General features: G+C 45.2%; 1 protein-coding gene and 1 long non-coding RNA gene across 2 annotated transcripts; both read left to right on the plus strand.

Annotated features, from left to right (window-relative positions):
* Window positions 1-245: 245 nt before the first annotated feature.
* LOC135379678 (uncharacterized) lies at window positions 246-11,617 on the plus strand. The gene is made up of 7 exons (XM_064612474.1): window positions 246-374; window positions 9,628-9,752; window positions 9,826-9,894; window positions 10,539-10,727; window positions 10,801-10,903; window positions 11,061-11,222; window positions 11,348-11,617. Exons 1-7 carry the CDS (start codon window positions 246-248, stop codon window positions 11,393-11,395), a joined length of 825 nt encoding a protein of 274 aa, XP_064468544.1. The 3' UTR covers window positions 11,396-11,617.
* A 314-nt stretch (window positions 11,618-11,931) lies between these two features.
* On the plus strand, window positions 11,932-12,544 carry LOC135366950 (uncharacterized). Its single transcript, XR_010414325.1, has 3 exons — window positions 11,932-12,061; window positions 12,192-12,265; window positions 12,485-12,544. It is a non-coding gene; the product is annotated as an uncharacterized LOC135366950 (long non-coding RNA).
* The last annotated feature ends 597 nt before the right edge of the window (window positions 12,545-13,141 follow it).

Genomic DNA, 13,141 nt, shown 5'->3' on the forward strand with positions numbered 1-13,141 from the left:
AAGCCAGCTCATCGCGAAACCAATTCGGAGCCCCGTCAAATTTCACTCCTGATTCGAACCGACAAAAAGCTTTAGATATGTACATCAAAGCTGTTCAAAGGGATATCCTGCGAGCCTATCAAAATTCTGACCGCGGTGCGGTGAAACCTAACCTTACTAAAGTGGAGCATGACAGTATCTCAGCCTTAAAGCAGCGCAGTGATATAGTAATCAAAAGAGCAGACAAAGGTGGTGCCCTAGTAATCATGGACAAGGAAACCTATATCGCAGAAGGAATGCGGCAGCTCGGTTGCCAAACATTCTACAGGCCCCTAGAAAATGATCCCACCAATGACATCAGCACCAAGATCACAAAAACCTTAAAAAGATTGAAGGTCAGTAAGAAAATCGACGATAATCTATTCGAGTACCTCCTGCCACACGACCCCAAACCAGGCCGATTTTACATGCTCCCTAAAATTCATAAGCCAGGAAATCCCGGTCGCCCCATAGTATTTTCGAATGGCACATCAACGGAAAAAATCTCCACGTTCGTTGACCACCTCCTCAAAGACATTCCCCCAAAATTCCCGTCATACATAAAGGATACGAACCATTTCCTGCAAATAATTTCGGATATCGAAGTCCCGACCGGTTCCCTGCTTGTAACACTCGATGTTACCTCATTGTACACCAATATTCCTCACGATGACGGCATCCATGCCACTGTCGTAGCATATGAAAAATGTTCCGAAAAATCGTACGACTCTGCTGTCGTAGAAACACTAATTTCTCTAATACTCACATGTAATAATTTTGAATTTGACAACAGGCATTACATTCAAATTAACGGCACAGCCATGGGCACGAAAATGGCCCCAAATTACGCAAATATCTTTATGGGTGATCTAGAAGGACGGTTCCTTGGCACCTGTCAACTTAAACCCCTAATTTTTAAGCGTTTTTTGGACGACATATTCATGCTGTGGCCACATTCTGAAGACTCGCTTCTGTCTTTCATTGAAAACTTCGGTAACGTGCACCCCACAATACAATTCACTCACGCTTATTCTAGAGAGAGCATAGATTTTCTAGATGTCCGTATAGGCATATCCAATGGCACACTCGTAACAAATCTGTACCGAAAACCGACTGACTCCCAACAGTACCTATCATTTCACAGCTGCCATCCCCGACATACAAAATTGGCCATCCCGTACAGTCAGGCCCTCCCTACCGGCGCATTTGTTCCCAAGAGGACGAGCTGGACGCAAACCTTAACGATCTTCAAAACACGCTGGTCAGCCGAAACTTCCCCCAGGATCTCGTGAAGGACGCGATATGTAGAGCCCGCCGTACTAATCGCAGTGAAGTTCTAAAAAACTCAACACGCCCCGAACGCCCAAACCGGGTTAATCTTACAGTCACCTTCAATGGCGCGATCCCTAACCTTAAAAACATACTGAAACGTCATCACCCAATTTTAACACAGTCGGAGCACCTTGGAGAAATATTCCCAGAACCGCCTCGCATAGCATATCGTCGTGCAAGGAATCTTCAAGACCACTTAGTCAACGCAAAAGTCAATAAGCCACCTCCTACAACCGAAGGCTGCCACCCATGCAACGGACGAAGATGCCAAATTTGTATTCTAATGCAGACTGCAGACAGGGTACAAAGCACACACAGCAACTTCCAAGTAAAAATCAAAACTACTTCTGACTGCAACTCATCCAACGTAGTATATCTATTGGAATGCAACGCATGCAAAGCACAATATATCGGCCAAACTACAACATCATTCCGGATTCGTTTTAATAATCACAGGTCCGATATTACAAAGAACCCAAATCTCCCTGTGTCGCGTCATTTCAATCAAACCGGCCACTCATTCAAGGACATCCACGTGTACATCTTACAATCTGGTTTCCCCTCAGACCGTAGCAGGCAACAGTGTGAATCATTCCTAATCCACAAATTCCAGTCCACGATAAACGAAGACCCCGGCGTATTGTCTACAGTTCGCAGCCTTAGCTCCTAGACCAAGTCCCCCGACCCTCTTTCGTTCTTTCTGCCGTCTCTCTGTTATCATTTCAGGTTTATCAGACGACCAAGGAGAACTCTCCTGGAAGACAGCCAACGCTCCTGCAAGTGCTCAATGGACCATTAGCAACAATGCTCCTGCAACATCACCAACTCCGCTCCACGTGCACTGTTCCCCTCTCATTTCCCCCCTTTCCCTTGTATATAAGCCCTTGTCACCTATTTCCAAGTTTAGTTCTGTTGAAGGCAGCGCTGACTGCCGAAACGTCGACCCCTAACTGTAAATATATTCCTAGCGCCCCCTTAATTAGTAATGTAATAAAAGTAGCAAGTGTTTTTAACCCTTATACGGCCTCCCAAGTCTCTTCATTACTTGTAGTCTATATATACATATATATATAAAGTAAAATAATAAGACGTGGACGACATATTACAGGAAAGTTAACAAATACTAGTTTCTTTAGAGGGTAATCTAACACAACGATTATAATATACTACGAAACGTTTAAAGAACTGTCGACGTTTCGAAGGTGGCACTCAGGACTTCGTCAGGACTAAAGTGTTAGGTATGTAGCGCATGGCTTAAGTAGGTTCTTGGAGTGACGTCAGGGTTAGTAGAGGTGCGCCAAGGGCGGTCGTCAGCTCCAGGAATTTTCTCGTAGAAGTTCGGTCGTCATCCGTGGGTCGTTGTCCGGTTTATCGGGAAATTTCAGAGCAGGGTGGGTGCTGCTTAGACAGGGAACCGAAAGGCAAGAAAGGCGAAGTGAGGTATCGGTGACAAAGCTTCTTATTGTGGGTAGTACATCAGGATCTTCGTTGATTCTTGATTTTAACTTGTAAATGAGGTCAGACTTGCGTTGTTCCCTGTCTCTATCTGAACTAAAGTTTGATTGAAGAACAAAAAGGGCGACGTCATTTATTGACGAGAAAATGACGAGAAACAGGAAGGTTTGACTTTTTGGTAACGTCCGACCGGTGGTTGTTGAATATGATCCGAAAAGATGTTTTGGTTTGACCTAGGTATTGTGCTTGACACGCGTTACACTGAAAGGCATAAATGACGTTCGATTAACTACAGTCAAAGTCACCATGAATTTTGACGAAGAGACTAGAATTTGTGCTCTTCAGCACGTGGGCACTTTGCATTGGTTTACATATTTGTCATCTGCGGCCATTGGACGGATGGCAGCCTGTTGTCGGACTTGCTGGTCGGTTGACCTTGAAGCTGACTAGATTATCAGGGAGGTTTTGTGTGCGCCCGTATGTTACACGTGGGGGTTCTGGGAAGATTTGGCCCATGCGCGCTGACTGAAGAAGAATACCGTGGTGGCGATTAAGTATACTGTTGATGTCTAAAACTTTATTATTAGACGTTAAAATGAGGTTACCGGAAGCACCGTCTGATTTGCGGTTGCAGTTTTGGAACAAGGCTTTGCGATCTGCCCTGCGAGCCTTCCTGATTGCGTCCTCAACAAAATTGGGTGGGAATTGGCGACTAATGAACGTTTGCTTAAGTTCGTTGAAATTTCTGTCCAGATCACTGTCGCTGGAACAGATGAGTCTATAACGAAGTGCCTGGCTGTAGGAGATAGTAAATTTAGCGTGCCGCGGGTGGCAAGTCTTGAAAGCTAGGTACTGCTGGGAGTGTGTAGGTTTACGGAACAGGTCCGTAGTTACACTCTAAAATTGGTCACCCTTATCATCACCTTTAGCGCCTTGTCACCCACCAAAAAGGGTGACATCGCCACTTTCCCCCTCAGAAGAACGGTTACGCCAGGAAAAGTACGTTCCAATGGTGACACGGAGCTGGATCATGCGATTTCAAGGGTGACAATGACGTTTCACCGATGTCACCCTTGGACTATCACCCTTACGAACTGCTCGTTACCCGTAAGTCTTGATGTCACGCATGAAACAACAAAGGGTTAAATGCTCACCACTCTCTTGTCTATGTTGAGCACGCGTTAATCATTTGAACGCAACGAACTTGGATTCACTGACGTTCGCACGCTTTTCAACCAGTTTGGCAGTTTTCGGCCTCAAACAGTTACTTCGGCTTGTGTGACAATGTCATTCACTTCAGGGGACATTCATGGAGTGTATCCGGGTCGCTGCACAGAAATTGAGTGCGACCGAGGAATAGACAACCAAAGTGGTGACCACATAGGGTTCGTGTGTGTACTGCGGATATCCTCCAACGCAGCACGGACGCCTACAAAGCGTCTGTAAGTTCACAAGCGCTGATTTCTTAGTCGAGGCATTAACGTCAACAGCGCAGTGAAGTGTTCGCTTTCATGGAATGACACAATGAGCGTCTTTTCCATAGTTCCACGCTACGATGAGGTATGCCAGCCTGTCAGGCGTTCGTTGGACTAGAAAAGGGGCAACGCCTAGAGATGCAAAGCCCCGAAAAAAAAACAGTTCTTTTCGTTTTTTTTCCTCGTCTCCAGAAAAAATGCCCAAAATTTCCAGGTAACAAAATTCAAAAATGTAAATTTTCGTGCCTTCGATGCGTTCCAACCCGCCAACAGTGCCTTGGGTGCCCCTAATCCGCCAACAACCACCAACTTAGAGCTCCGTCTGGCTGCTCCGAGCGATTGCCGTCGCGTTCCCATAATGTCGGAGTTCTGGTCGGAGTGGATGTGTTGTTCCAATTACCTATCGCTGACTGGACAGCAGACTCATGGGATGCTCTGCTCTACATTTATGCCTAGAGGGTGAACACTACCAAAGTTTCTATCTCATTGTATGCCGTGGCTTGGCCGGCAATGCTTCGACTGTATCCGCGTTTGTTTCCATTCTTTCCAATTTCTCGTAAAACCCTCCGAAAAGAACCGTTTTTTTTTCGAGCGATCTCTAGCAACGCCACGATATTTCACAGGCTGTCTCTACCAGTGGCTATTACTTCGACACTGTACTGCTCGTTCTATTCATATTAGCGAAGTTCCTGCCCTGCCGTTAATATGCTATCCTGTGACTTGCAGGCGTCGCTACTGGTGTTGAACGGGGAGCAAGTTTCACGCTGTACAATCATGCTAAATAAGGTGTGGTTCTCTAACATTTCCCCATAACACAGTATAGTAGAGGGGACATTATTTCTTTTTGTGTGTGTGTGAGGAAAGAACTAAACAAAATACTGATAGCATTCTTTTTTGTGAGCAGAGAGTTACCAAGTTATTCTAGTGTTCCAATTTATTGCTTGATTTTTGTGTGACAATGCAAAGTGCTTGTCGCTTTTGCTGTTATTTTTGTGTAACTTTTGTTCTCTAACCTGTGTTTACCATAGCCAGACTTGTACACGAACTAAATACCGTTACTCGTTACCATGAAAAAAAAAAACTAAATACGTTACCCGTTACTCGATAGTAATGAGTTACTTTTACGTTACCACGCCATTACAGAGCCGCGACCATGTCTAAGTTAGCACGTGCTTCATTTGGTCCGACAATTTCCATGGAATTCGCTTTGAAGAATAGTTGGTGCTCGAAATGGGCATCGGTTATTTTTAGTGCGTTTGCTCGAGAGAGCCTCTGTGGCAAGACTGAAAAATTGCTGTGGAAAGGCATGGTTGCATCAAATACAGCCACCTTTGTTTGATGCATGTGTTGGATGCGCCTAATTAGTAGCGAGGCCGACTTTTCTTCGTTCTTTTTCTTTTTTGTTTGTTCTGTGAATTTAAGGTCAACAGCGGCTTTTATTCCCTTATTTTGGCACCACTGTTAGGAGGCTACACAACGTCGGCGCGATATTGTGCGTTTACGTAAACTGATAAATGCTACACCAACGTCTACAAGCCGTTGTATAAACTGGCTCTTTGCATGGCTAGCCTTTCCTTCCTTTTACTAAACATAACCCCCCCCCCCCCCCCCCGTTGTAAACCATTAAAGCAGCCAAGATTCTCGTGCTACCTGCTCACAACACGACATTGGCTCCACGAGGTATTCGATTCATTCGTGGAAAGCAGTGCCTTTAACGTATAATCCTCGATACGGTAACTGCTACAGCTAACTAAAATATTGAAGACTCTTACCTGAGCACGCTTCTCCAAATTCGAATGCGACGAGTGGGGTGCACTCGGTCATTTTAGTTTGGGAAGGCAAAGAAGACACCAAAATACTACATTCCCGTCACCTTTTGCCGCCTTCACCCTGAACGTCTCGTCCAACTCAGGCCACACTCACGTGATTACCATCTGTGCCATCGTGTAATCCAACGAGTGATCCTCACTGGAGCCCACAAGTGTGGAGGTGGGAGCGAAAATACAGGGACTAAGGTTTCTTCCCGGGATACGCGGCTAGGCCAATGACACGGGCGAGCTGCATATAATAAACCCGGGATTTCGTGGTCCACTTCGGGTGGACCCCCTTTACAACACGGCGAATCAGCAGAGAATGACAATGCCATCTCAGAATCCAAGTTTCGGCGAGCTTAGTTACTCTAGTACATATCCATTGGCGGCTGCTGGGAGATAACACCCACACCCACAAACAAATCCAGGGTACTTTTCCAAGAATGCTTTCATAGTCAATGACACGACCGGGAAGTGTTGCGGCATTCGTCATGCCGGTCACCTGAGGACTCAACAAAAGAATGACTGTCGACCAGAGGCTCCCAGGACCTGAACATCCAGGTCAGGTCACCTCGTGTTAGAAGCGTATGAGATTTCGGGAATTTCCACATACTAACTGACCATGTCGTCCATGTTGAACACAAGCGCGAACGAAGGAAAGGAACGAGTAACGTGAGTAACAAGTTACCGATTTTTGTAACTGAATACGTTATTAGTTACAATTTTTAGAAAAGTAACTAGGTCGTTACTTCGTTACCGAAAAAAGTAACTGGTTACTGGGTAACGAGTTACGTACAACTCTGACCATAGCCAACGCGCCTCAAGTGGCCACTGAACGATGCGCACCAACTGCTGTACTGCCAAATAATGTGTGCAGCACCGACGCGATTGACGAGCGCCCAGCACCAACAGTTGTGCACACCAAGGACAGTTCGAACGTCGTACACCAGCAGTGGTACAAACCGGAAATGTGGACAGCGGCAGCACAACGGTGTGTATGCATGCGTGTAGACCATGAAGATTGTGGAATATATGTCCTCTGAAATTAACCGGCCTGTATAACCGTCTTTTCTTCAATAAAGGGTGATGTATTTGGAAAACGTGGAATCTGAATTGTATCACTTACATATTTCATGCAGGCTCATTTAGTGTGCAGTCATGGCCTACATGGAAAAGCTTGCGGGAACACATAGGTTTGCGAGTGTCCGTTTAGTAGGCAACGGGAGATATTTAGAAGCGGAAGAGGGTTTTCGCTGAAGAGCACAGCTGCCAAGAGCTGAAGCACACTAGAAGAGTCATTATTTGTACCCCATAAAAGCAAACCCACACAACAAAAGTGACGCTGCGTCACCCCTAGCTCACGGACACGAGAGTGACATTGATCGTCACCTGTGTTTATGGACAAGCCTTTGAGTCATCCTTGCGTGACGGTTATAGCGTCACATACAAAGTAAGGGTGAGAAGATCGCAATTTTCTCACTCTTACTAAGGGTGACCAATCTTAGAGTGTAGGACACCGTCAGTTAACTGTACTTGGACATCCAGAAAGTTAACAGTTAGAGCTGTGTAAGAACAGGTGAATTTGATAGCTGGATGTGCGTGATTAAAATCGCTAATGAATATATTTAGGTCGTCCTCCGAATACGGCCAAACCATGAAGGTGTCGTCCAGAAAACGTTTGTACACCGTCGACTTTTTCTCGCGTTGGGACATAAATACCTCCAGATCTCCCATAAAAATGTTTGAATACGTTGGTGCCATCTTAGTGTCCATAGCCGTGCCACTGACTTGCAAGTAATCTTTGCCGTCGAATTCAACGTTGTTATTTTTTTAGAATAACGTTAACGAACGTGAATAGAACAGAAGGGTCGTATGAGTTTTCCGAATATTTCAAGAACGCCTTTTGATCTGTAGCGATGCCATCTTCATGGGGGATCACCAGTCCGGTGCTCTCTACACCTTCCAGACACCACATAAAGCTCTCCACATAAAGCTCTCTTCACCTTTCTGGACACCATAGGACTTCGATCCATATTGTGAAGGAGCTCATTATTTCATTCCCGCATCACCACCAGCAATGGGGTAGAGTATCGCCCTGGCGATGAAACTCCCCATCCATTATCTCGAAATAAAGTTGTTGTTGTTTGGTCTAGAGGTAAGCAACGTCTAGCGTGATCAGCAAACTTGCCGGGGGAGGCTGACACTGAAGGAAGTGATTTGTATTTTTAATGTAGGATGGAAGTTTTGGGGGTATATCTTTGAGAAGGTAGTCTACAAAGGTGGAAATGTTTTCGGTGTAAAGCTGTACTGTTGCACGAAACTATAGGGCGCCTTGGGTTCTCAGGTTTATGGATCTTGGGGGGCATGTAAAATCTGCCTGGCACGGAACCTCTATGGAGTAAATATTCCTACAGAGTGAAGTCTATCTTCTTACTCGTTTTGAGGTCTTCCAGACTACGGATAACATTCGCAGTGATCTGTTCCGTAGGGTTACCTTGGAGGACTTTGTAAAATGATGTGCAAGATAACTGCGGAATACCCTCGCTAATATACTCAGTTTTGCCCACTACCACAATTGCACCGTTTTTATCTGAATTTTTTAGAACCGAACCATTACGTTTTTGGAGGTCGGAAAGGCTACGGTGTTCAGCAGGCGTTAAATTTGGGTTTGATTTACGGTTGGATGAATGGCTGTACGCGTTAAAAATATCCTCTTGGGCTGCGCATGTGTACATATCCAGGGCGCTATCACGGTTATCATCTGGTGTAAAACTGGACGGCTGTTCGAAAGGGTCCGAGTCTGACTTGGGTTTGTCATGGAAGTATTCTTCGAGGCGTAAGCAGCAGGTGAAGTTATCTAAATGTATGTGAAGTTCATATTCATTTAATTTGTTGTCACTGAGACAAAATAGTGAGGATATGGGATGACAAGTTAACGACATTATGAGACGTGATTACTGGGATCTGTTGAGGCGGCGTCTTGATTTTAATTACAAAGAGGGTGCTGGTTCCGGGGTGAGATAGGGTATATCACTGTTAGAAAAAAAGGAGCCTCAATGGAGTGAAAAAGGTGATTTCGTATCATTTACCACTTCCTTGACGCGTTTACTCCATCCAAAGGGTACAAAAGTGGTGGAGGCGCCTATTTTACTCCACATATGTTCACGACATGAGGAAGAAGGCGTAAAGCATGCGTTTCCTCCATGAGCAAACAGAAAACGCCTGCAGCTTACACCTTCTGAACAGCGAGAACTCCTGTGGCTATACCTTCTATTTAAGGCGTAAATTGCTTCGTTAGCCACACCCGTCTTCGTCAACCGAATGTCCATTCGTCATCGCGGAATATGAGTCCCAACAAGCCTCATTTTGTGCCTCTAGTTTCTGCAAGGAAGTAATGGCCCTCAGCACATTTCTTTTCTATCGTGTTCCCGTATTTGCCGCAAGGAGGCGAAGCGAAGCCGACGAATGCAAAACAAAGATGGCGCCCGCCTGAGAGACGTGTGCGCATGTTATCCGCTTTTAGTTGTTCTGTACAGTTTCCTTCAGAAAACCTGCAGAATTTCCGTGAATTGCCGCAAGTCTTTTCACCTCTATCGAGTCGTTCGACCGAGTGCCCAGCCACAAGGGTTTGCGAGGGCCAAGTGCTGTCAGTGCCATCAGGGTGAGTCTCGTCTTCTGTCTGGGAATTTCAGCCTCACTGTATGGGGCTCATATCTATTTTTGTTGCTTTATAGGGTCCCTGTAGTTCGCCCAGAACGTACAAGTCTACACAAAACCGCGCTGGACTGTAGCGACAACACCTGGTATCCGTTGTGCTGCATAGGTAGGTAGGAAAAATCGCGATAGTGTTGGCTGACCTTTGTTTTTCCTTTGTGTTGTTTACCTGATAGCACGGAACAATATATGGCTTCACATTCTGAATATCCCCCGAGGGAGGGACAGGAAGTCATGCCTATGCATATATGTGTGCAGCCTGATGGCTCAGCAGTGATGTAAACTCTTGAGCACCTTAATCTTGGACTGTATGTCACAAGTGGAATAGTTTTTATTTGAATGAGAATTATTTAGGAAATTCCTCATGGGCATGTTCATTAATAGATTGATAGTACGTACTGATGCTGAAAGCACTATCACCATGCAACATATAGTTCTCAGCACACAAGAATGTCATCAACAGTACCTTTTGTCTGCTCAGAACGTGTAGGGTGTCCGGGTCGGCAGTGTAATGCAGACACTATTCTGCACAGTTCAACACATTCCTACTGTTTCACAGCGCAAGTCATACACCCACTGCAGCACATTTTCTTTCCATAGGTTTACGAGAGTGGGCTTGTTATTGGTGGCACAAAAGTGGCGCATTTAGCTTACTACGCCGTACTGGATTTTACAAAACATAAGGGCGATTCGGAACGGTAGACAGGACGCTGTTGCTTTTTATTCTACATAGGAACGCTGTACCAGAACCGTCGATTTCGAAAGAGGATGTACCTGTTGTGGGCAAGTGTGACCACTTGAAGTTTAAACTCCCGACCTTTGGCCCTTGGGAAGCAGTGCTCAACCGGAAGGCACCAATTGGCGGCGACGTTCGTCGTGCCATCGTGGATATCCTCTTTCAAGAATGCATGAAATTGGCGTTGTAAGGGAAACTTTCGTTTCATTTTGTTGTCACTGTTGTTCCTGTCAATCCAACTGAAGAAATGCTGTTTCAGGTACCCTTCACACCGTCTGTATCGGCGTTCTGCAGAGCTGCTTGTATTTAAGTTTCCGCACATGAGAGATAACTTCAGCGTGAATGGGAAGATGGGTGGACATGTGAGGAAATCCGTTCTTGAATATATTAAGGGCAGGGCACTCTTTCCCTTCGTGTCTTTCCCATGCAGCCATCTTTTCCGAAGTGATTAAGTTCAAGAGCTTCGTGAATTAGATTTATAGTTTGTGGTCAACATGGATAACCTCTTCACATTTACAGTGCTCTTGGGTGGAGGCACTGAAGTGCAAATTTAAAACCATGAGGAAGAAATTGGATGACAACCCTGCAGTGCTAGCGATGCGTGACAAACATGGCAAAAAGCGAGTGAAACCACCCGAGGAAGCATGCCCCAATGCAACGAAACGGGTCTCCCGTCTCCATGTGAGTCATACTCTTTGCATTGTTGAGTACGTCATGAATCACATTCTTTGGGACAGTTTTTTCGTGCATGGAAGGAAGCACTGATCGACAGTTTCTGAATAGTTTCGTCATTTTGTTACGTGTAGGGTCATGAGCATTTGATCGTCCTTGGAGAGACAGAGCAGTCATTGTAGAACCATAGGCAGTGGCTCATTTGCCATTCAGAGGAAGAGGAAAGCCAAGTCACAAAGGAGAGGTTTCTTCTTACAGCAAAGGAGCGGCATGAAAAAATGATGACTGTGACCCTGGCAGCTGCGTTGTCAGAATTCCCATTCCTTGCGACAGAATCAGCTGTATGCTATAGATTTTGACCATGTGTGTCAGTGCTCATTTGCTATAGGTTAGATGCGTGTTCCGGAACCATTGGGATCTATGGCAGGGTCTCAACAGATTGGGGGGGGGGGGGGCAGTGGAGCTAAGTGAAAATTGCTTAGTCTAGGTGCACACTTATCTGGTTTGGATGAGCTGTGTCTTGGGTTGCTTTCAGTCAGGCAGATGATCTGTAGTGGTCGTGGCTCACATTTTCAATTAGGGTATTGACCTTTGCTGCTGCAATTATGCCATTTTGAAACTGTGGCTGTACTTTTGGTTATATAAGGGCTTCATTGTTGGTCTCTTGTCTCCAGGGCTGACATACTTTGTTAAATCTTGCATTCGTTCGCAGCTGCTTCTGAAATTCAGCCTTCTGTGGAAGCTGGACCTTGCAACAGCATTCGAGAACGGGTTCCTGAGCCTGACAAACATAATCTTGCAGCATGGAGAGGCAAGTGAGGTCGTTACACTGTCTGCAAGCTCTACTGGTATGCAGTTCATGTATTCAGACGTAGTCTTAATCTCGCTATTACATTGAATGAGATAACATGCACAACTTTTTCCTCATGTTTCCTATTTTTTTACAAATGAGATGTGTGTTCTTTAATTTGCTACAAGGTAATGCAGTACTGGGGCCACTTGAGGTCATTGCGCAGAGGTGTAAGGAAAAGCTGAGCAACATCGTTTCCAGGGTAGGCACACCCACTGCCAATTACTTGATTTTTAAATCTACCATACCTGCTTGTTGTTGATAGCACAGGAACTAATAAGCAAACCGTGCACGAGGGTGTGCCACTACTTTTCCCCACAAGCTTACTGCTAACACCTTCTGGCAGTGTTTGCTCCGCCTGCCCTCTTGCAATGATAATGATTGAAAACTAATGTCTATTTCTTCTTTCTGGTTCGTGCAGGACGTTCCAACACTGACGCCTTGCGTCGTTATGGAAAACGAGGTGGTGAAGGTCTTCGTGAACAAACAAGAGCTATTTGTAGCGTCCTCATTGCTCAGCGGTGTGTGCTGCCTATTTGCAGCATTTTGGGTGTTCCATATAGAGTACCCATTGGGATCCCACAAGATGCTCATATTTCTCGAGCACGCCTTCGCAGGGCTGAGTGAAACAAAGCCCAGAGTAAAAGCAATGGAGTTCCTGAAATTCTACATCCTACACGGTGGACGAGACGATGAACCCAACGAGAAATAACTTCAGTTCCTGGCCCTTAGAAATGTTTGCAATAAAATACTGGCTTTTGTACCTTATGCCTCTTTATTTTGTCCCTTTTATGCATGATTCAGGTAAAATGGGGGTATATAAAAAAGGTGAAAATAGTGCCACTTGGGGGTACGAAAATTACTGTATAAGGAATATATATGCACCTTTTTAATGTTCTGGATATACTGCCCTTCTAGCCACAGAGTTACAAATTTACTCCATCCAAGAAGGAGTAAAAAATACACCTTCTTGGAGGAGTGAAAATTAGAGTAAAAAAGGAGTTCGCTATGGGACAAGCGGTTTACTCCTTTTGGGGAGTTAATGTACACCTTTTTTTCTAAGGCTGTCTATGTTAAA

Source organism: Ornithodoros turicata, chromosome 1 (assembly GCF_037126465.1).
Source record: "Ornithodoros turicata isolate Travis chromosome 1, ASM3712646v1, whole genome shotgun sequence".
Taxonomy (NCBI): domain Eukaryota; kingdom Metazoa; phylum Arthropoda; class Arachnida; order Ixodida; family Argasidae; genus Ornithodoros; species Ornithodoros turicata.

Bases quoted from the DNA above. Each gene is read 5' to 3' on its own strand.
- LOC135379678 (XM_064612474.1), top strand. From the start codon at position 246: ATGGACAAGGAAACCTATATCGCAGAAGGAATGCGGCAGCTCGGTTGC. The intron at 10,904-11,060 runs GTGAGGAAATCC...TCACATTTACAG, and splicing joins ATGGGAAGATGGGTGGACAT to TGCTCTTGGGTGGAGGCACT. The intron at 11,223-11,347 runs GTGAGTCATACT...TGTTACGTGTAG, and splicing joins AACGGGTCTCCCGTCTCCAT to GGTCATGAGCATTTGATCGT.